The sequence below is a fragment of the Trachypithecus francoisi genome, unplaced genomic scaffold (genome assembly GCF_009764315.1).
Source record: "Trachypithecus francoisi isolate TF-2019V2 unplaced genomic scaffold, Tfra_2.0 Lachesis_group12, whole genome shotgun sequence".
NCBI classification, from domain to species: Eukaryota; Metazoa; Chordata; class Mammalia; order Primates; family Cercopithecidae; genus Trachypithecus; species Trachypithecus francoisi.
Window position 1 is genome coordinate 67,131,579 of NW_022681457.1, and position 23,008 is coordinate 67,154,586.

The 23,008-nt window shown below is 41.2% G+C and overlaps 2 protein-coding genes across 3 annotated transcripts in view; both read right to left on the minus strand.

Moving 5' to 3' along the window:
- The window catches only part of ZNF607 (zinc finger protein 607), a 46,255-nt gene extending 30,364 nt beyond the window's left edge, over positions 1–15,891 (minus strand). The window contains exon 1 of the mRNA XM_033226031.1: positions 15,832–15,891. The gene's annotated coding sequence lies outside the window, so the exon portion shown is untranslated. The remainder of the gene's footprint in view (positions 1–15,831) is intronic.
- The window catches only part of ZNF573 (zinc finger protein 573), a 56,660-nt gene continuing 41,161 nt past the window's right edge, over positions 7,510–23,008 (minus strand). The window contains exons 6-7 of one of the 2 annotated variants that reach the window (XM_033226036.1): positions 14,597–15,888; positions 7,510–7,651 (exon numbers count right to left, since the gene is read on the minus strand). In XM_033226036.1, coding sequence (XP_033081927.1) covers positions 7,628–7,651; positions 14,597–15,888 — 1,316 coding nt within the window. In that variant the 3' untranslated portion in view covers positions 7,510–7,627. Of the gene's footprint in view, positions 7,652–13,833; positions 15,889–23,008 lie in introns of those variants that run through there. The other variant, XM_033226035.1, reaches the window with a different exon arrangement.

The following is a 23,008-nucleotide window of genomic DNA, read 5'->3' on the forward strand; positions in this document are numbered from 1 at the left end:
GCTGGGATTACAGGCTTGAGCCACCGCGCCCGGCCTATTCTGGTATATTTTTTAAGGTTTTTTTTTTTTTTTTTTTTTGAGACGGAGTCTCGCTCTGTGGCCCGGGCTGGAGTGCAGTGGCCGGATCTCAGCTCACTGCAAGCTCCGCCTCCCGGGTTCACGCCATTCTCCTGCCTCAGCCTCCTGAGTAGCTGGGACTACAGGCGCCCGCCACCTCGCCCGGCTAGTTTTTTGTATTTTTTAGTAGAGACGGGGTTTCACCATGTTAGCCAGGATGGTCTCGATCTCCTGACCTCGTGATCCGCCCACCTTGGCCTCCCAAAGTGCTGGGATTACAGGCTTGAGCCACCGCGCCAGGCCTTTTTAAGTATTTTTGAGCTTTGTTTTGAAATACAGTTCACGTACTTGAAAACAGTTTGATCTTTTTCATCGGTTCTTTTTCAGCTTTGATAAAGCAAGACTAGAGCAAGACTAATTAGTCCAAGCTAATTTTTCCTCTCTGTTAAGACAGTACCCGTCTGAGTACCCAAGGTCTTGTGAGTTATGAGGGTTTTTCCACTTTGGCTATTGGTAACACCTGCTATTCCTGGACTTGTTTGAGCTATGAGGATTATTCCCTCTTCATTTCAAGTGGGTTTTTCCACAGCTTCAGGTGTTTTCACATATGAGTTAACTGGTCAGTACTTTCAGCTGAAGATTCAAGGGAATTCCCTGGCAGCTCTCCAGAGATCTCTTCATGGAGGTTGTTCCTGTCTGGTACTTTGTTCCACATATCCTGGCTTCCACAAACTCCCAAGTTTGTGTCTCAATTCAGGAAGAACAATGGACTCTGCTTCTGTTAACTCTCCCTGAGCAATGGACTGAAAATACTCCAGATGTTAAGTTGGGAGAAATAATAGAGCTCACCTTGGTGGTTTCTGCAATTGGGGATCATGGTCTGCTTGTTGTTCAGTGTCTGAAAACTATCATTCTATATATTTTTAAAAATTATTGAGATGGGAGGGTACATCCTACCCTGTTATTATATCTTAAAAGTAAGCAAAACTTTAATTTTTTTTTTTTTTTTGAGATAGGGTCTTGCTTTGTAGTCCAGGCTAACATGCAGCAGTGCCCTCACTGCAGCCTCGAACTCCTGGCTCAAGCGATCATCTTGCCTCAGCCTCCCGAGTAACTGGGACTACAGGTGCGTGCCACCATACCTAGTGAATTTTTTTTTACTTTTTGTAGAGATGAATCTTGCTTTGTTGCCCAGGCTGGTCTCAAACTCCTGGGCTCAAAGGATCCTCCCATCTTGGCTTCCCAAAATGTGGGGATTATAGGAGTCAGCCACTGTGTTCAGCCTAAAATTATATCTTGCTTTATCTCAATAATGCTTATTTAAGAAGAAAAAGCTAAAAGAAAAACACTTAATGACCTCTTCCATAAGCTCACCAAGATTAAGGCCCTGATCAAGAAATATGTGGTTGATAATCCACATGGTACAGCTTTCACTTTTTGTGATTATATCTTTACATGCATGTGTCTCAGTGAAGACCATGGAAACTAGAGGAGTATCTAAAAATCGCTCAATTACCATTAACTGTAGAGAGAAAAATGGGAAGGACTAAGAACACAAGTGCATAAAAATAGTAAGAACAGCCAGGTGCAGTGGCTCACGCCTGTAACCCCAGCACTTTGGGAGGCCAAGGAGGGTGGATCACAAAGTCAGGAGTTCAAGACCAGCCTGGCCAAGATGATGAAAACCCGTCTCTACTAAAAATACAAAAAATTAGCCAGGTGTGGTGGTGGGCGCCTGTAATCCCAGCTATTCGGGAGGCTGAAGCAGAGAAATGCTTGAACCCAGGAGGTGGAGGTTGCAGTGAGCCAAGATCGTGCCACTGCACTCCAGCCTGGGCAACAGAGTGAGACTCCATCTCAAAGAAAAAAAATAAAATAGTAAGAATAAAATATAAATGAATATTACAACTTTTTTTTGCATATTGTTTCCACTTTAAAATATTTAAGATGCTTTCAAGTATCTGATAAACATTAATGACTTTTCTTTTTTAGAGACAGGGCCTCACTGTATTGCCAGGATGGAGTGCAGTGATGCCATCATAGCTCACTGCAACCTCAAACTCCTAGAATCAAGCAATCCTCTTGCCTCGGCCTCCAGAGTAGCTGGGACTACAGGCATGCACCAGCATGCCTAATTTAAAAAAAATTTTTTTTGTAGACACATGGTCTCACTATGTTGCCAGGGCTGTTCTTGTACTCCTGACTCCCTCTTCAGCCTCCCAAAGTGCTGGAATTAAAGCCGTGAGCCACCACACCCAGCCTACGATTTTTAATATATACCTAAAATTGCTCAATTAATTTTGCAAATGATAATTAAGTGCTTGGCAATATTTAATTTGTTAAATCCATAAGATTAATTTTTATGTGAATAGAATGTAAGTATTCAGAATATTCCTATCCAACAGAAAGTTTTCCAATAATGAAAACATTGTATATAGTAGTCTCCCTCTTATTTGCAGGGGTTATGTTCCAAGACCCCCAGTGGAAGCCTGAAACCAAGGATGGCACCAAACCATACTATTTTTTTACTGTACATACGTACTTATGATAAAGTTTAATTTATAAATTAGGCACAGCAAGAGATTAACAACAAGGAAACATTAGATAAAGGGGGAACTACTGTATCTGTAAAGTCCAATACACATGGCTATTGAACACTTGTGACTAGTCCTACTGGTGTGAACTCAATTTTATGTCTTATTAAATTTAAATTAATTTAAAATGGCCACCTGTAGCTGGTGGCTACTGTATCTATCTGACAGTGCAGATCTAGAGGAATGTCAACTGCTTAATATTTAATGCAATCAATGCTAATTATGTGACAAATTATAACTTTAACATGAGGCAATAAAATAAAACTATTAGTGGATATTTACTCACCCTGCATTACAACTTCTCACACATTAAAGAATCTATCATTCTCATGAGGGCTGCTGGTAAGTATCCAAACATGTCTAAGCAGCAATGCATTTTATATATATATATATATTTCTTTTTTTTTTTTTTTTTTTGAGATGAAGTTTTGTTCTTGTTGCCCAGGCTGGAGTGCAATGACTTGATCTTGGCTCACTGCAACTGCAGCCTCAAGCGATTCTCCTGCCTCAGCCTCCCGAGTAGCTGGGATTACAGGCATGCGCCACCACGACCCACTAATTTGTATTTTTTTTTATTAGTAGGGATGGGGGTTTCTCCATGTTGGCCAGGCTGCTCTCAAACTCCTGACCTTAGGTGATCCGCCTGCCTTGGCCTCCCAAAGTGCTGGGATTACAGGCGTGAGCCACCGTGCCTGGCCCACAGCTTATATTCTTGCTAAAGAGTTCTGAGCTCCCAGCATCGTATTGCCAAGAACACATAATGCTTGATTTTTATTGAGGGGTTCATGTGGGGATGCTTCTTTTATGTGGAACCTAGTGGTAATACCATGATGTGTAGTGCTCAAAGGCACTGTGCCTGGGGCAGGTACTCAGCTCAGCTTATCTGTAGCTTTCATATAAAGCAAAATTCAAATAGAGTATCAGGTGATTTTGGAAAAGTGTTTAACAATCCAATATTAAAACTGTAAGAAGGAAAACAAAATAAAGAAAAACAGGACCATATGGGTTTAAAGTCAAATTTTATCTAACCTTTAATAAACAAATAATGGCAATAACAAAAGTTTTAAAATATTCTTAATTTTGAATAGTAATATATGAATGCTAATAATATTAATATCAATTTTGAATATTTGGACAAAAATCCCGAATATTCATAAGCAGCTTATCAAAACAATAATATACCACAGCTAAGCATATTATATTTCAGAAATGGTTTAAAACAAGAAATCAGTATGAATTATAACATTAAAATAGCAGAGGAGAATAATATATGAACAAAGCAAAAGAAGTGATGGGATTTGAAAAAAAATAAGAAGTTAGCCCTAATTATAGAGCATACTTGCATACAACAAAGTAAATATTAGTTGAATGGTAAAATATTGTAGTGATTTCCATTAAACTGGTTAAACAACTAAGACACTGGCTATTACCCAAATACTTGACATAATCATATTTATTTTAATAAAAGTAAAGAAATAATAATGATTTTAAAAGAAAATTCATGTCCATTCATAGATAATCTGACTGAACACATAGAAATCTCACATACTATTAAAAATATAAATAGATTACCAGGTTATGGTTAGACTGATAATGGCAATGTCCAAATATAATATGATAGTATGCGGGAAAACTATCAGTATCAGAAAAATCATGAATGCACTTTAAAAAGTTACTCTCCAGGAAAAGGATATTATATATAAAATAACGAAAGAATCAAGATCTAGAGTATGTGTGTGTATTCATAAATCAGCAGGTTGAGAAAATGAGCAAAAGAAACAAACAGGAAAGTCACAGTAAATAACATGATTGGCCAATAAATACATTTAAAAAATACCTAATGGGTTAGTTAAAAAAATAAATATATTTTTAGGTGGACAAGTGGAGTTACTGGATACTTTTACTTCCAGCTGACCAGACTAGAAATTACAAGAGTAGAAGAGCATTTGGAAAATATCCAAGTATATACATTAGCTATGACTGCAATTATAGAGTTTTGTTATTTACAGACTCCTCTGAAACAATATTCTAAGTAGAGTTTTAAAAAATTATCTATAACCTAAATACTGATCAGGATGAGAGTTTAAAAACATTTAGGCCAGGCATGGTGGCTCACGCCTGTAATTCCAACACTTTGGGAGGCCGAGGTGGGCGGATCACCTGAGGTCGGGAGTTCGGGACCAGCCTGACCAACATGGAGAAACCCCATCTCTACTAAAAATACAAAAAAAAAATTGGCCAGGCATGGTGATGCATGCCTGTAATCCCAGCTATTCGGGAGGCTGAGGCAGGAGAATCGCTTGAACCTAGGAGGCAGAGGTTGCGGTGAGTCAAGATTGGACCATCGCACTCCAGCCTGGGCAACAAGAGCGAAACTCCATCTCAAAAAAAAAAAAAAATCCAAAAAACAAAACAAAACAAAAACCACATTTAGGTTTTTCATTTTGTAGAAAAGTAACAGTAGTATGAGTACAGAAAAAGGTGGTTACTTGCCTATAATCATGTGAGCTGACTACATTCTCCCAGGGATTAATCACCTGACAGAATGCTGAAATTCCAGTTTGAGGGTCATTCAGCTTTTGGTTGGCAGCATTTCAGCTTATGGTTTCATGTACCAGTTTTTTGTTTTTTTTTTTTTTGAAACAGAGTCTCACTCTGTCACCCAGGCTGGAATGCAGTGGCACAATCTCGGCTCACTGCAGCCTACGCCTCCGGGTTCAAGTGATTCTCCTGCCTCAGGCTCCAGAGCAGCTGGGATTATAGGCATGTGCCACCACACCTGGCTAATTTTTGTATTTTTAGTAGAGATGGGGTTTCACCATGTTGGCCAGGCTGGTCTTGAACTCCTGACCTCAAGTGATCCGACCACCTCGGCCTCCTGAAGTGTTGGGACTACAGGCATGAGCCACCACACTAAGACTTAAGTGTTAGTAGGTAATATTAATAGAAATGGAAGGTCTGAGGTAATTCTTAGATACACTGGGTTATGGAAAGGCAAACAAACTTTCTACACCACAGCGCACGCCAGTCTTGTGAGAGGCTAATCATGTGGCTTTTGTCTATTCCAGGACCAGGAGAGTGCTTCATTGGCTTGTCTAAGAACACAAACCATTTTTCAATTATCAAGTACAGTGGTCATCTAACCTATAGCAAAATCATTCTGCATTGTGTTTCATTTCATTATCAAAACTTAAAATTGCATAGGGCAAATGATGTTAGTATTTAATAGTGAATTATTCCCTTTGTGGACAAAAGGGATATGAGTATGCAGATCACAGCGAATGATCACGCTGACACTACAGACACAACGCGTGATCACGCTGACACTACAGACACAACGCATGATCACGCTGACACTACAGACACAAAGCATGATCACGCTGACACTACAGACAACAACGCACGATCATGCTGACATTACAGATTTCTGGCTGACAATGTATAATGCGTGATGCTCCTTAGTTTGGAAAAGTAATTTTTATAGGGCTGGAAGTGAGTTTAGGTAGTCATCAACTGCAATCCTGATTTCCAAAAGGTTTTTAAAAAGGTAGTTTTTAGAATTGATGGTATCATGTGCACATAATTCATCCCATTTACAAAACTGTATATAAAGCTTAGAAAATTACAAAGATAAACACAGATCAACATTCCTTTTCTTTCATTTGTCTAGAATATATTGAACCAGAAGAATGAATTGACTCTGCCAGAAAAATGACTACTGCACAATTATTTTAAAGAATCTTAGAGTTTGGTGATATCATACTCGGAAATTTTCCATTTACCCTAATGAATGAAACTCATCTTGTTTTCAATCATCTTTTAAAAATTCTGATTTCCTACAAGATCTATGTCATGTTTGAAAAACTATATTTTTTTAAATGAAAAACTATAGTCTTTTACAAATATAATTCCTTCTCAAAATACATTAGAGATTGCTAAATATTTTGGTACAGACACCAAAAATTAACTTTTTTTTTTGAGACTGGGTCTTGCTCTATTGCCCAGGCTGGAGTGCAGTGGCATGATCTAGGCTCACTGCAATCTCTGCCTCCTGGGTTCATGCGATTCTCCCATCTCAGCCTCCCAAGTAGCTAGGATTACAGGTGCATGCCACCATGCCCAGCTAATTTTTGTATTTTTAGTAGAGATGAGGTTTCACCATGTTGGCCAGGCTGGTCTTAAACTCCTGACCTCAAAGATCCATCTTCCAAAGCGCTGGGAATACAGGCGTGAGCCACTGTGCCTGGCAAAAATTAACTTTTAATTTAAAACATTTTCTTCATGTCTCTCTTTTAAAACTTTTCTTGATTATATCTAGAGATTTAGCTCATGTTCCACAAAATGGGACGAGGTAGGATTTGAATAAAAACTAGTTGTATTTCCTAATCATTAATCTCTTTATTTAGTTTTCTTAATTTTTTCTTAATATTGGTATATTTGTTTTCCTTTCTTCTGGTCTCATATATTAACACTGTTTCTATCCACAGATTTATAGTCTAGCCTTTAACAGGCAGTTCAAATGTGCTATACAGAGAGATGAATACAAAAACATCTTTTTGTTTCAATCTTTGTTTCCTGAATTAAAGGGATTATATTTTCAAATTAATGGATCAATGTAGCACCCATCAAATTACTAATGCAAAATGAAGTTTTTCTTTCTCTTTTTTTTTTTTTTGAGACGGAGTCTCGCTCTGTTGCCCAGGCTGGAGTGCAGTGGCCGGATCTCGGCTCAGTGCAAGCTCCGCCTCCCGGGTTTACGCCATTCTCCTGCCTCAGCCTCCGGAGTAGCTGGGACTACAGGCGCCCGCCACCTCGCCCGCCTAGTTTTTTTGTATTTTTTTTTAGTAGAGACGGGGTTTCACTATGTTAGCCAGGATGGTCTCGATCTCCTGATCTCCTGATCCGCCCGTCTCGGCCTCCCAAAGTGCTGGGATTACAGGCTTGAGCCACCGCGCCCGGCCGCAAAATGGAGTTTTTCAATGGAGAGCTGACAGTTGCCTCTACAATGTAGCATAAATAATCACGTAAAAAACTGATATGCTTTCAGAAGTCTGTAGCATCATTCATGTGATGTTCTTGACAAAAATCTCCACCTAATCTCAACCTAATGAATTTTCTAGACATAACTTCCAATTTATAGGAAACACAAGGGACAGAGCAATAAGTTAAATCATACTGTGAAGCAGAAATCAAGAATGTGGGACATTCTTTGGGTACTTAAAAAAGAAAAATTCACTGGGCGCAGTGGCTCAGGCCTGTAATTCCAGCACTTTGGGAGGCCAAGGCGGGCGGATCACAAGGTCAAGAGATCGAGACCATCCTGGCCAATATAGTGAAACCCCGTCTCTACTAAAAATACAAAAATTAACTGGGTGTGGTGGCATGCGCCTGTAGTCCCAGCTACTTGGGAGGCTGAGGCAGAATTGCTTGAACCCAGGAGGCAGAGGTTGTAGTAAGCCGAGATCACACCACTGTACTCCAGCCTAGTGACAGAGTGAAACTCAGTCTCAAAAAAAAAAAAAGAAAGAAAGAAAGAAAAATTCAAAAGCATGAAAAAGTGGGGATATTATCCTAGAGAAAAAGAATAAATTTTTTAAAAATCCCAAATGCAATGAATTAACCAAGAGTGGATACTGATCAGAAAATAAGTAGTTATAAAAAATCTTTGGGCACATATTTGAAGACACTATAGAAATTATTAAGTTTTTCCAGTATGATTATAGTATCACAGTTATCCAGGAAATTTGCATATATTTAAAGGCAAAGTGCCATGATATCTATAACTTACTCTCAAATGATACAGAAATAACCCATACATAAGCAGATAAAAAGAGCTGAAATAAGATAAAGCAAATAACATGAATGTAAACATATATGGTGGGTTACTAAATTCTTTCAATTTTTCTGTATGTTAAATTAAAATGTACATTTCAAATTTAGGGAAAACCTCAAAGAGAACAATTTACTTCTTGATAGTCCATTATTAATTCCTACTTTATCTTCAATTGTGAACAGAGAATATGAATTGTTGGCTATTATCAAAATCTTGGCCAGGCACAGTGGCTCATGTCTATAATCCCAGTAATTTGGGAAGCCAAGGCAGGAGGACTGCTTGAGGCCAGGGATTTGAGAACAGCCTAGGCAACACAGTGAAACCCCATCTCCACAAAAAATGAAAAAGCAAAAGCAAAACAAAATAAGATATGCAAAATCTCTCTTTTTTTTTTTTTTGAGATGGAGTCTTGCTCTGTCACTCAAGCTGTAGTAGTGTGATCTCGGCTCACTGCAACCTCCACCTCCCGGGTTCAAGTGATTCTCATGTCTCAGCCCTCCGAGTAGCTAGGATTACAGGTGTGTGCCATTACGCCCACCTAATTTTTGTATTTTTGGTAGAGATGGGGTTTTGCCATGTTGCCCAGGCTGGTCTTGAACTCCTGACCTCAGGTGATCTGCTAGCTTTGGCCTCCTAAAGTGCTGGGATTAGAGGTGTGAGCCACTGCACCTGGCCAAAATCTTCAGACACACAGAAATCATATTTTTAATTTCCAAAATTATATAAAATTTATAAAATTTAATAGATGAGTGGCTTTAAGAAGCTGTTCTAAATTAATTATGCTATTAGAATCTTTCATAAAAATTATCAGCAATGCAAATAATGACGATATCCATAATAGCTCTTATTTATTTATTTATTTATTTATTTATTTATTTATTTATTTATTTTGAGACGGAGTCTCGCTCTGTCACCTAGGCTGGAGTACAGTGGCACAATCTCAGCTCACTGCAACCTCCGCCTCCCAGGTTCAAGTGATTCTTCTGCCTTGGCCTTTCTGAGTAGCTGGGACTACAGGTGCATGTCACCACACCCAGCTAATGTTTTGTATTTTTTGTAGAGATGGGGTTTTACCATGTTAGCCAGGATGGTCTCGATCTCCTGACATGTGATCCACCCACCTCAGCCTCCCAAAGTGCTGAGATTACAGGCGTAAGCCACTGCACCCGGCCAATAGCTCATATTTATTGAGCATGAGGCTATATGCTAAACAGTCTTCCCAGGTTTTGACAAGTATAATTTGGGCCACATCCGCGTAACAGGACTCTTATGTACCTTTTTTCTTTTTTAGATGGGGCCTAAAAAAGCCAAGCTGGTGTGCAATGGCTATTCACAGGCACCATCATAGAGCACTGCAGCCTCACACTCTTGCCTCAAGTGTTCCTCCTGCCTCAGTCTCCCGAGTAGCTGAGAGTACAGGTGTGCACCACCATGCCTGGGTTTCATGTAGGCTCTTGATTATACTTTGCAAATAATTCCCATAGATGATAAATATCTTGGCCAATGACACACAGGGAGTTACGTGGCAGCGATGACAGGTAAGGCATGAGCTGTGGCTAAAAGCACTATTGCATACGTGACATTAACAAGTTAGTTTATTAGTACTAATTTTAGAGACCTCAACAATGATTGAGTGGTGTCAGGTGTGGTGATTTTAAAATAAAAAATATGTCTGCAAATATTTTGACATTTCTCTCTTTAAAAGGTGAAAGTGAGCTGGGCACAATGGTTCACGCCTATAATTTCAGCACTTTGGGAACACTGTGGGAGGACTGCTTGAGTCCAGGAGTTTGAGACAAGCCTGGGCAAGTTGGTGAGACCCCTATCTCTACAAAAAATTTAAAAATTAGCTGGGCATGGTGGCGCACACCTGTAGTCCCAGCTACTCGGGAAGCTGAAGCCAGAGGATCACTGAAGCCCAGGACAGTGAAAGATCCTGCCTCCAACAAAAAAAAAAGGTGAAACTTAATTCCACTCTTATTGAATGTAGGCCAGACTTAGTGACTTGCTGGTAACAAACAGAATGTGGCAGAACTAACTTCCAAAGGGAGATTATAAAAAGGATCACATCTGAGAAAAGCCAATTGTCACGTCACAAGCACACTCAAGCAGCTTATGGACAAGGCCCCATGGGAGAAGAAATGACTTGCCAGTATAAACTTATCAGTCACAGAACTAAGCCATATTTGAAAGCATATCTTCTAGCTATAGTCAAGCTTTGAGATAAGCACAACCTCTTGAGACACTTGGAGCAAGAACTGCCCAGCTTAGCTCCTCCCAAATTTCTGACTTACAGAAACTGTGAGAAAAACACACATTTATTGGCATTTTAAGCCACTAATTCTTCGGGTTCTTTGGAATGTGGCATGAGATAACAGATTTTGGTACCTAGACAAGGGATGCTATTGAAACAAAAAGCTACAAATGTCAGAGGGGCATTGGGACCACAAACTGGGTGGAAATTGGAAAGGCTTAGAAAATATTATTAGCAGAAACCTGGATATTTTTGAAGAGGCTCCTAGTGAGGGCTTAAAGAAAACTGAAAAATGTTACTGGAGACTGGGGGGAAGCGATTCTTGTTATGTAATAGCAGAAAGCAACACTGCTGCATGTGGTAACTGAAGAGTACAAAAAAATACCTACAGAACTGTGTAACTGGGCCAGGCTCACGCTATAGTCCCAGCACTTTGGGAGGTCAAGCTAGGAGGATCAAGAGTTTGAGACCAGTTCAGGCAACATAGGGAGACCTCATTTCTACCAAAAAAAAAAAAAAAAGAAAAAGAATTAGATAGGTGTAGTTGTGCATACACCTGTAGTCCTAGCTACTCATAAGGCTGAGACGGGTGGATCACTCGAGCCCAGGAGTTCAAGGTTGTAGTGAGCTATGATCACACCACTGCACTCCAACTTGGGTGACAAAGCAAGATTGTGTCTTTAAGAAAAAAAAACAAACAAACAACAGCAACAAAAAAAAGTGGGTAATTTAGCTTAGGAGACTTCCAAGCAGAATGTTGACGGTGTCTCCTGGCTCTTGTTGCTTAAGTGCAAGAAGTGAGATAAGCTAGAAAAAGATTGTTAAACAGAAGTGAACCAGGACTTGCTTTTGGAAACTCCCAACCTCTCCAGAAAGCAACTGATGCTAAACTTCAGAAATGGTCTCTGGACAAAGACAAAATCCAGAGTGCTGTTAGGGAAACATAGTATATAGGTAACCTTAGGGTATGTGTTCATACTGATCCTCTGAAAAGCAAAAAACAAGATCAGATCAGAAGGAAGGAAGGGGCTATGAATGAAAAAGAGGTCCAGGAAAGGCAGTGAAAGCCTTCAGGTCATGGTTCAAGACGGATGACTCTGAAGGAGAGGAATGAAGCAAGATTGGTAGAAAAACTAAACGCAGGGCAGTATGAAGACAGTTTAAGCCTGGCTGATGGGAAGCTGATTCACAGTTCCCCAGCTGAAGAGTCTGGGTTTCATAAGAATTGACTAGCATGAATACTTGTTAGGCTCAGAAAAGGGGCTGGGGGCAGCCCATGGGAAGCATGGCCTCAACATTAACACAGTGATTATTTCAGAGAGGGGGCAGAGGGGGCACTTCACAGCAGGTTATCTGTTCTCCAAAGAACAGAGTATGACTATTAAAAACCCTTGGTTAAGACCCCAGAAATATCTAATGTGACAATTTTGAGAATCACCATTCAATGAAATTTCTATAAAAGGTTCTGTCAGCAGCCTCTGCAGAAGCCCAAGGTAGAGGAGGCCAGATTTGCCTGAGAGTGAATGAACAAGTGAGCTTGAGCACTAGGGAAAGGCGATCCTGAAGATTCTGTTCATTAGAAGCAAGTGACTAGGTTCACCTCACATGCAAAGGGAGGCAAATTGGACTCCAGGTTTTTTGTTTTTTGTTTTTGTTTTTGAGATGGAGTCTCACTCTGTTGCCCAGGCTGGAGTTAAGTGGCACGATCTCAGCTCACTGCAGCCTCTGCCTCCCAAGGTCAAGCGATTCTCCTGCCTCAGTCTCCCTAGTGGCTACGCCTGGCTAGTTTTTTATTTTTTTATTTTTAGTAGAGATGGGGTTTCACCATGTCAGCCAGGCTTGTCTCAAACTCCTGACCTCAAGTGATTCGCCTGCGTCGGTCTCCCAGAGTGCTGGAATTACAGGCATGAGTCACCATGCCCGGTCACACTTCAAGTTTGAAGGGTAGAGTTTCAAAGAATTTGAGGGCATATTTTTATTTTTTATTTTTTTTTATTTTTTGAGTCAGAGTCTCGCTCTGTCGCCCAGGCTGGAGTGCAGTGGCCGGATCTCAGCTCACTGCAAGCTCCGCCTCCCGGGTTCACGCCATTCTCCTGCCGCAGCCTCCCGAGTGGCTGGGACTACAGGCGCCTGCCACCTCGCCCGGCTAGTTTTTTGTATTTTTTAGTAGAGACGGGGTTTCACCGTGTTCGCCAGGATGGTCTCGATCTCCTGACCTCGTGATCCGCCCGTCTCGGCCTCCCAAAGTGCTGGGATTACAGGCTTGAGCCACCGCGCCCGGCCCGAGGGCATATTTTTAAAATACCATGACTGGCACTCTGAATACAAATTGCTTATATTTCTACGTCATGCAAAATATCCTCAGGAAGCCACCCAAATTGCTTGAGCCCAGAAGTTGAAAGGTGCAGTGAGCTATGATCATGCCTCTGCACTCCAGCCTGGGTGATACAGCAAGACCCTGTCTCAAAAAAAAAACAAAAACAAAATAAAATAAAAAAAACAAACAAAGCTCCAAAGTCTCATTCATTTGTAGCATCAACTACTACAGGCCAGGATTTCCTCATGTAAATTGAACCCACTCTAGATGAGGACAGCTTTCTCCTGGCACTCTCACTCTCTAAGCCAGCCCGTCAGTGTGAGTGAGCCACCTGGAAAACAGATTCTTCAGCCCCAACAAGCCCTCAGAAGACCACAAGCTCAAGGAAAAACCAATCCAAAAGCACTCAGTTAAGCTTCTTCTGAATTTCTGACCCTCAGAACCTATGAGTGATGTTTACTGTTGTGGTAAGACATTAAGGCTTGGGGTAATTTGTAATACAGTCATTGAAATCCAGTATGAAAGGCTTTTGGTCATCCTTTTAATTAATAAGTTTATATAAAAAAATCCATGCCATGGATGTTGTAGGCATGAAGAAACTGGGATTCCTGTTTTTTTTTTTTTCCTTAATTTACCATTGAATAGTCAGATGTTCCATTAAAACATCGACATCGAATGCTTTCTTTTTTTTTTTTTTTTTTTTTTTTGAGGCAGAGTCTCGCTCTGTCGCCCAGACTGGAGTGCAGTGGCGCAATCTCGGCTCACTGCAAGCTCCGCCTCCCGGGTTCACGCCATTCTCCTGCCTCAGCCTCCCGAGTAGCTGGGACTACAGGCGCCTGCCACCTCGCCCGGCTAGTTTTTTGTATTTTTAGTAGAGACGGGGTTTCCCCATGTTAGCCAGGATGGTCTCGATCTCCTGACCTCGTGATCCGCCCGTCTCGGCCTCCCAAAGTGCTGGGATTACAGGCTTGAGCCACCGCGCCCGGCCATCGAATGCTTTCTAATGTGGCAAGAACTGCATTTTGAAGTCTCTCAATTGCTAAAGCCATACCTGTAAGACTAACATTCCATCATTTCTCACCATTGTGGACTGTCTGATGATGAATGGTGAGCTCGTACTCTTTATGGTCTTAGACTTTTGTGCTCCTATGAATTCCCTGATGGGCTTTAAGGGCTGAACCATATCTGAAGGTTCTCCCACACTGCTTACACACATAGGGTTTCTCACCAGTATGAATTCTCTCATGTTGAACAAGGTTTGAAACACGACTGAAGGCCTTCCCACATTCTTTACATTCATAAGGTTTTCCACCAGTATGAATTTTCTGATGTTGTGTAAGGTAGCCATACATTTTAAAGGCCTTTCCACATTCTTTACATTCATAGGGTTTTTTATCAGCATGAATACTCTGATGTGCAGTAAGGTGTGAACTACGTCTAAAGGTCTTCCCACATTCCTTACATTCAAAAGGTTTCTCATCAGTATGAATACTTTGGTGTAGAGTAAGATTTCTATAGAAAGTAAAGGTTTTTCTACATACCTTACATTCATAGGGTTTCACACCAGTATGAATTTTCTGATGTTGATTAAGATATCCATGCAAGCTAAAGGTCTTTCCACATTCCTTACATTCATAGGGTTTCTCACCAGTATGAGTTTTCTGATGTTGAATAAGGTTTGAGCCAGTACTGTAGGCCTTCCCACATACCTGACATTCAAAAAGTTTCTTACCAGTGTGAATATTCTGATGTCGAGTCAGATTTCTATACAAAGTAAAGGTTTTCTTACACTCCTTACATTCAAAGTGTTTCATGCCAGTATGAATTTTCTGATGTTGTTTAAGGTAGCCATACAAGCTAAAGGCCTTTCCACATTCCTTGCATTCATAGGGTTTCTCGCCCGTATGAGTTTTCTGATGTTGAAAGAGTTTTGAACCAGTAGTATAGGTCTTCCCACATTGCTTGCATTCAAAAAGTTTCTCACCAGTATGAATATTCTGATGCCGAGTAAGATTTCTATACAAAGTAAAGGTTTTCTTACACTCCTTACATTCATAGGGTTTTCCACCTCTATGAATTCTCTGATGTAGAAGAAAGTATGAGGCAGTCGTATAGCCCTTCCCACATTCTTTACACTCATATGGCTTTTTACCAGTGTGAACACTCTGATGTACAGTAAGTTGGTCACCTCTTCTAAAGGCTTTTCCACATTTCTCACATACGTATGGCTTCTCATCAGTATGAATCTGCCCATGTTCAACAAGATTTGAGCGCCTACTAAAAGTCTTCCCACATTCCTTACATTTATATGGTTTTTCGCCAGTATGAACTCTCTGATGAATTCTAAGGTGTCCACCTTGACTAAAGGCCTTCCCACACTCCTGACATGCATAAGGCTTCCCACCAGTGTGAATTCTCTCATGTTGAGCAATGTGTGAGGCATATATAAAGGCCTTCCCACACTGCCTACATTCATAGGTTTTCTCACCAGTATGAAATCTCTGATGCACAGTCAGCTGATAACCACTTTTAAAGTTCTTCCCACATTCTGTACATTCATAGGGTTTCTCACCGGTATGAAATCTTTGATGGAGAGTAAGTTGATAACCACTACGAAAGTTCTCCCCACACTCTTTGCATTCATAGGGTTGCTCAATAATATGAAACTTGTGATGTAGAATAAGTTGATAACCACTACTGAATTTCTTCTGACATTTCTTACATTCATAGAGTTTCTCTCTCTTATATATGCTCTGAAGTTGTGTAGAGGATATACCTGTTTCATAAGTGGGTACTTCTATGTAGCTGATTATCTCACACTGTAAATCCAAATCTGAAACAAAAGAGGACAACGAAAAAAATTTGTATTTCTATACCAGAGAACAAGAAACTTCATGAAACAAAGAAAAAGCAACTCTCACAATAAGTGAATGGCATACAGAATTCAAAAATATGGTTATGAAATTTGAAAAAGGCCAAGAAGAGTTCAGAAATGTATACGAGTTTAAGTAAGACAGTAAAATTACTGATTGAGGACATAGGTAACATTTAGGTGGGGCCAGAATTTTTGACAAGCTTGTTCCAAATCTGCCATCTTGGCACTGTCAAAGACCAAGTGAATTAAAACTGAGAGGAAAAAAACCTTGACATCTTTATTTTGAACCTATCACTGATTTAGATGAAGGTCAGTGTTTAAGAATACATCCTTTAAGTTCCTCAAGTGATTTTTCATTGTTCTTAGAATAAAATACAAATCCCTTTCCAAGGACTGCTGCTTACCTAGGAGGCCTCATGTCAAAACAACTAACTCTTTGCTTCCTATTCTCTATCATAGTCCCTATTTGCAATACCAAGAATATAGTACAATTGCCCCTTGGTATCTGTGGAGGACCAGTTCCAGGACCTCCTGCGGATACCAAAACCCAATCCAGCTACAGATGCCCAAGTCCCTGATATAAAATGGCATAGTATTTGCACATAACCTATATGCATCTTCCTGTATACTTTCAATCATCTGTGGATTACTTACAATACCTAATACAATGTAAATGCTATGTGAATAGCTGTTCTACTATATTAGTGAGAAAACAATGACAAGAAAAAAGTCTGTATGTGGTCAGTACTCTCACAATTTAAAAATATATGTTTGATCTGAAGATGGTTGAATCCATGAGTGCAGAAGTCATGGATACAAAGGGTCAACTATACAACTTCCCACAACACTTAATGCTGTCCACAGACTGTTTAACCACTCAAGAGTCCTTGGACTTAGACATTTCGCAGGCTGAATCCTTCTCATCCTTTATGTTTCAGGGTAAATGTTCTTTCTTTAGAAAGGCAGTACCTGCTAACTCTGTCTGTCTCTCTATATCTATCTATCTATCTATCTATCTATCTATCTATCTATCCATCCATCCATACATCCATCCATCTAGCTATCAATCAATCATCAATCAATCATCAAGACAGGGTCTTGCTCTGTCACTCAGGCAGAAGTACAGTAGCCCAATCATAGTTCACTGCAGCCTTGTACTCTTCCGGCTCCAGCGATCATCCCACTTCAGCCTCTCAAGTAACTGGGACTACAGATGCACAACACCACACCTGGCTCATTTTAAAATTATGTGTAGAGACAGGGTCTCACTGTGTTGCTTATCCACCATGATCAAGTCAGCTTCATCCCTGGGATGCGAGGCTGGTTCAACATACACAAATCAATAAACGTAATCCATCACATAAACCGAACCAAAGACAAAAACCACATGATTATCTCAATAGATACAGAAAAGGCCTTTGATAAAATTCAACATCCCTTCATGTTAAAATTAAAAACTGGCAATAAACTAGGTACTGATGGAACATATCTCAAAACAGTAAGAGCTATTTATGACAAACCTATAGCCGATATCATACTGAATGGGTGAAACCTGGAAGCATTCCCTTTGAAAACCAGTATAAGGCCGGGCGCGGTGGCTCAAGCCTGTAATCCCAGCACTTTGGGAGGCCGAGACGGGCGGATCACGAGGTCAGGAGATCGAGACCATCCTGGCTAACACGGTGAAACCCCGTCTCTACTAAAAAATACAAAAAACTAGCCGGGCGACATGGCGGGCTCCTGTAGTCCCAGCTACTTGGGAGGCTGAGGCAGGAGAATGGCGTAAACCCAGGAGGCGGGGCTTGCAGTGAGCTGAGATCCGGCCACTGCACTCCAGCCTGGGCGGCAGAGCGAGACTCCGTCTCAAAAAAAAAAAAAAAAAAAAAAAGAAAACCAGTATAAGACAAGGATGCCCTCTCTCACCACTCCTATTCAACATAGTACTGGAAGTTCTGGCCAGGGCAATCAGGCAAGAGAAATAAGTAAAAGTATACAAATAGAAAGACAGGAAGTCAAGTTGTCTCTGTTTGCCGATAACATGATTTTATATTTAGAAAACCCCATCATCTCAGGCCAAAAACTCCTTAAACTGATAAGTAACTTCAGCAAAGTCTCAGGGTACAAAATCAATGTGAAAAAATCACAAGCATTCCTTTACACCAACAATAGACAAGCAGAGAGCAAAATCATGAATGAACTCCCATTCACAATCTCTACAAAGAGAATAAAATACCTAGGAATACAGCTAACAAGGAATGTGAAGGACCTCTTCAAGGAGAACTATAAACCACTGCTCAAAGAAACAAGAGAGGACACAAACAAATGGAAAAACATTCCATCCTCATGAATAGGAAGAATCAATATCGTGAAAATGGCCATACTACCCAAAGTAAATTATAGATTCAATGCTATTCCCATCAAATTACCATTAACATTCTTCACAGAATTAGAAAAAAACTATTTTAAATTTTATATGGAATCAAAGAAGACACCGTACAACCAAGACAATCCTAAGCAAAAAGAACAAAGCTAGAGACATCACGCTACCTGACTTCAAACTACACTACAAGGCTACAGTAACCAAAACAGCATGGTACTGGTACCAAAACAGACATATAGACCAATGGAGCAGAATAGAGACCTCAGAAATAACACCATGCATCTACAACCATCTGATCTTCGACAAACCTGCCACAAACAAGCAATGGAGAAAGGATATCCTATTCAGTAAATGGTGCTGGGAAAACTGGGTAGCTGTATGCAGAAAACTAAAACTAGACCCCTTCCTTACACCTTATACCACAATCAACTCAAGATGGATTAAAGACTTAACTGTAAAACCCAAAACCATATAAACCCTATAAGAAAACCTAGGCAATACCATTCAGTACATAGGCATGGGCAAAGACTTGATGACAAAAATGACAAAAGCCATTGCAACAAAAGCCAAAATTGACAAATGGGAACCAATTAAACTAAAGAGCTTCTGCACAGGAAAAGAAACTATCATCAGAGTGAACAGACAACCTACAGAATGGGAGAAATCTACCCACCTGACAAAGGTCTAATATCCATAAATGACATGGAACAAATTTACAAGAACCAAACAATACATCAAAAACTAGGCAAGGGATATGAACAGACACTTCTCAAAAGAAGACATTTGGCTGGGTGTGGTGGCTCACGCCTGTAATCCCAGCACTTTGGGAGGCCAAGGCGAGTGGGTCACAAGGTCAGGAGTTCAAGACCAGCCTGACCAACATGGTGAAACCCTGTCTCTACTAAAAATACAAAAAAATTAGCCAGGCATGGTGGCAGGCGCCTGTAATCCCAGCTACTCGGGAGGCTGAGGCAGGAGAATCACTTGAACCCAGGAGGTGGAGGTTGCAGTGAGCCGAGATGGAGCCACTGCACGCCAGCCTGGGTGACAGAGTGAGAATCCATCTCAAAAAAAAAAAAAAAAGACATTTATAAGGCCAACAAACACATGAAGAAAAGCTCAACATCATTATCAGAGATCATCAGAGAAATGCAAATCAAAACCACAATGAGATACCATCTCACACCAGTAAGAATGGTGATTATTAAAAAGTCAGGAAAAACAATAGATGCTGGTGAGGCTGTGGAGAAATAGGAACACTTTTACACTGTTGGTGGGAATGTAAATTAGTTCAAGCACTGTGGAAGGCAGTATGGCAATTCCTCAAGGATCTAGAACCAGAAATACATTTGACCCAGCAGTCCTATTACCGGGTATATACCCAAAGAAATGTAAATTATTCTACTATAAAGACACATGTGTATGTATGTTTCTTGCAGCAGGATTTACAATAGCAAAGACTTGGAGCCAACCCAAATGCCCATCCGTGATAAACTGGATAAAGAAAATGTGGTACATATGCATCATGGAGTACTATGCAGCCATAAAAAGAAATGAGATCATGTCCTTTGCAGGGACATGCATGAAGCTGGAGGCCATAATTCTCAGCAAACTATCACAGGAACAGAAAACCAAATACTGCATGTTCTCACTCATAAGTGGGAGCCGAACAATGAGAACACACGGACATAGAGAGGGGAATAACATATACCAGGGCCTGTTGGGGGCTGGGAGGTGAGGGGAGGGAACTTAGAGGGCAGGTCAAAAGGTGCAGCAAACCACCATGGCACACGTATACCTATATAATAAACGTGCATGTTCTGCACAAGACTAATGATGTCACACAGATACACCAAGAAGGTAGGAAAAGGTTTATAACTCTCATCATGAGGCTTTCTAGAGAGCAGAGCAGCTCCCAAGCAGGTCATAAAACAACTTGAGAGATTAGGAAAAGGAGGCTGGCTTGGAGTTTGCATGGTGGTTAGGGCGTGGTGCTGGGTTGAGTGTTCCTGCTCATGGGATGGGGTTCATATGGTTTGAAGGTAAAGGAGGGAGCACATAGGTTTTTTATCAGCTGGCCCAGAAGTAAACAGAAGGGGAAAAAAAGAGGAGTCGTCAGCAGTTAAACATCAAAAACAGTCAGGGACTGGAGTGGTGGCTCACGCCTATAATCCCAGCACTTTGGGAAGCCGAGGCAGGAGGACTGCTCAAGCCCAGGAGTTCAAGACCAGCCTGGGCAACACAGTAAGACCTCTTCTTTACAAAAAAAAAAAATTAAAAACTTGGCTGGGCATGGTAGCATGCACCTGTGGTCCCAGATATTTGGGAGGGCAAGGTGGGAGAATTGCTAGAGCCCAGGCGCCCAAAGCTGCAGTGAGCTGTGTTCATGCCACTGCACTCCAGCCCGGGAAACAGAGCAAGACCCTGTCTCAAAAAAAAAAAAAAGAAAAAGAAAACACTTTTTTTTGTTTTGAGACCGAGTCTCACACTGTCTCTCAGGCTGGAGTGCAGTGGTGCGATCTCGGTTCACTGCAAACTCCGCCTCCTGGGTTCATACCATTCTCCTGCCTCAGTCTCCCAAGTGGCTGGGACTACAGGCACCCACCACCACGCCCAGCTAATTTTTTGTATTTTTACTGGAGATGGGGTTTCACCCTGTTAGCCAAGATGGTCTTGATATCCTGACCTCGTGATCCGCCCGCCTCGGCCTCCCAAAGTGCTGGGATTACAGGCGTGAGCCACCGCACCCGGCCAGGAAATCCTTAAAGAAAAAAAAATACTGTCACTCAGGCTGGAGTGCAGTGGTGTGATCTTGGCTCACTGCAACCTTTGCCTCTCGGGTTCAAGCAATTCTTGTGTCTCAGCCTCCCAGGTAGCTGGGGCCACAAGCGCCCACCACCATGCCTGCCTAATTTGTTTGTATTTTTGGTAGAGATGAGGTTTCTCCATGTTGGCCAGGCTAGTCTCAGAACTCCTGGTGCCAAGTGATTCGCCTCCGTCTGCCTCAGCTTCCCAAAGTGTTAGGATTACAGGCATGAGCCACTGCATCCAGCCAAGACTTTAATTTTTTTGCGGGGGGCGGGGGTGGTGGGATGGAATCTGGCTCTGTGGCCCAGGCTGGAGTGCAGTGGCGCAATATCGGCTCTGCAACCTCCGCCTGCCAGGTTCAAGAGATTCTACTGCCTCAGCCTCTGGAGTAGCTGGGATTATAGGTACTTGCCACTATGCCCGGCTAAGTTTTGTATTTTTAGTAGAGACAGGGTTTCATCATGTTGGACAGGCTTGTCTAGAACTCCTGAACTCAAACGATCTGCCCACCTCAGCCTCCCAAAGCGCTGGGATTACAGGCGTGAGCCACCGCACTCGGCAAGATTTTAATGTTTCAAAAGCAGTTTTAACCATCTCTATTTTCTAACAAACTACAATGTACATAGAGGATTTCTTTTTTTTTTTTTTTTTTTTGAGACGGAGTCTTGCTCTGTCGCCCGGGCTGGAGTGCAGTGGCCGGATCTCAGCTCACTGCAAGCTCCGCCTCCCGGGTTTACGCCATTCTCCTGCCTCAGCCTCCAGAGTAGCTGGGACTACAGGCGCCCGCCACCTCGCCCGGCTAGTTTTTTGTATTTTTAGTAGAGACGGGGTTTCACCGTGTTAGCCAGGATGGTCTCGATCTCCTGACCTCGTGATCCGCCCGTCTCGGCCTCCCAAAGTGCTGGGATTACAGGCTTGAGCCACCGCGCCCGGCCCGAGGATTTCTTAATAAGTGTTATAAATAATTTCTTTATAAGGGTTATAAATAATTCTGTATTTCTCTATTAACATGGTATGAAATAAGGAAAGCAAATTAGCCAAAGTCTGATTAAGCAAAGACAATCCAAAGTCTGAGTGGAACATTTAATCAATAAAGATCTAGAACTTCATAGATACAATTCAAATACTGCAGAGCTCAGTTACTTTCCAGTCACACACAGATTGTTCCCAAAAACTGACCATATACTGGGCTATAAAGCAAGTTTCAACGTATTTCAAAGGATCAAGATCATATAGAGTATGTAGTCTGACCACAAAAAAATGTTATGCTAGAAATCAATACTGCAAAGGTAACTAGACAACATATATTTGGTAATTATATACTGCTTGTAGGTAATCAATATACTGAACAAACAGTGCACTGTGATATGATAAAATAACAAACTTTGGAAAATGATGTTTTGACTGAAAATTATAAGGCCATACACTAAAGGAAGTATATACAAACACTACTAAAGTGAGTAAACTTGTTGCTCATGGGGGTACCGGTTAATTCAGAAGTGTGTTACATGTACACTGGAGTTGAACAGGTACATAAATAAATGGTGGATGGGGAGAGCCAGTTTTCTTGCTATCAAGGTAAAAAAGTTACAGATAAACAAGGCAGGAAGACTAGAATGCATTTTGTAGTACTGGATGAGAGACAGAGACATTAGTATGAACTCATGTTTAGCTTCAGATGCATACAAACGGATAGACAGACAATTACTAATATATGTAAGCATACATGGGTGAATGTGCATATATATCCGTTACCCAGACCTTGTTTTGTTTGTTTGTTTGTTTGTTGTTTTTTTTTGGGGGGGGGAGGATGGAGTCTTGCTCTGTCGCCCAGGCTGGAGTGCAGTGGTGTGATCTCGGCTCACTGCAACCTCTGCCTCCGAGTTCAAG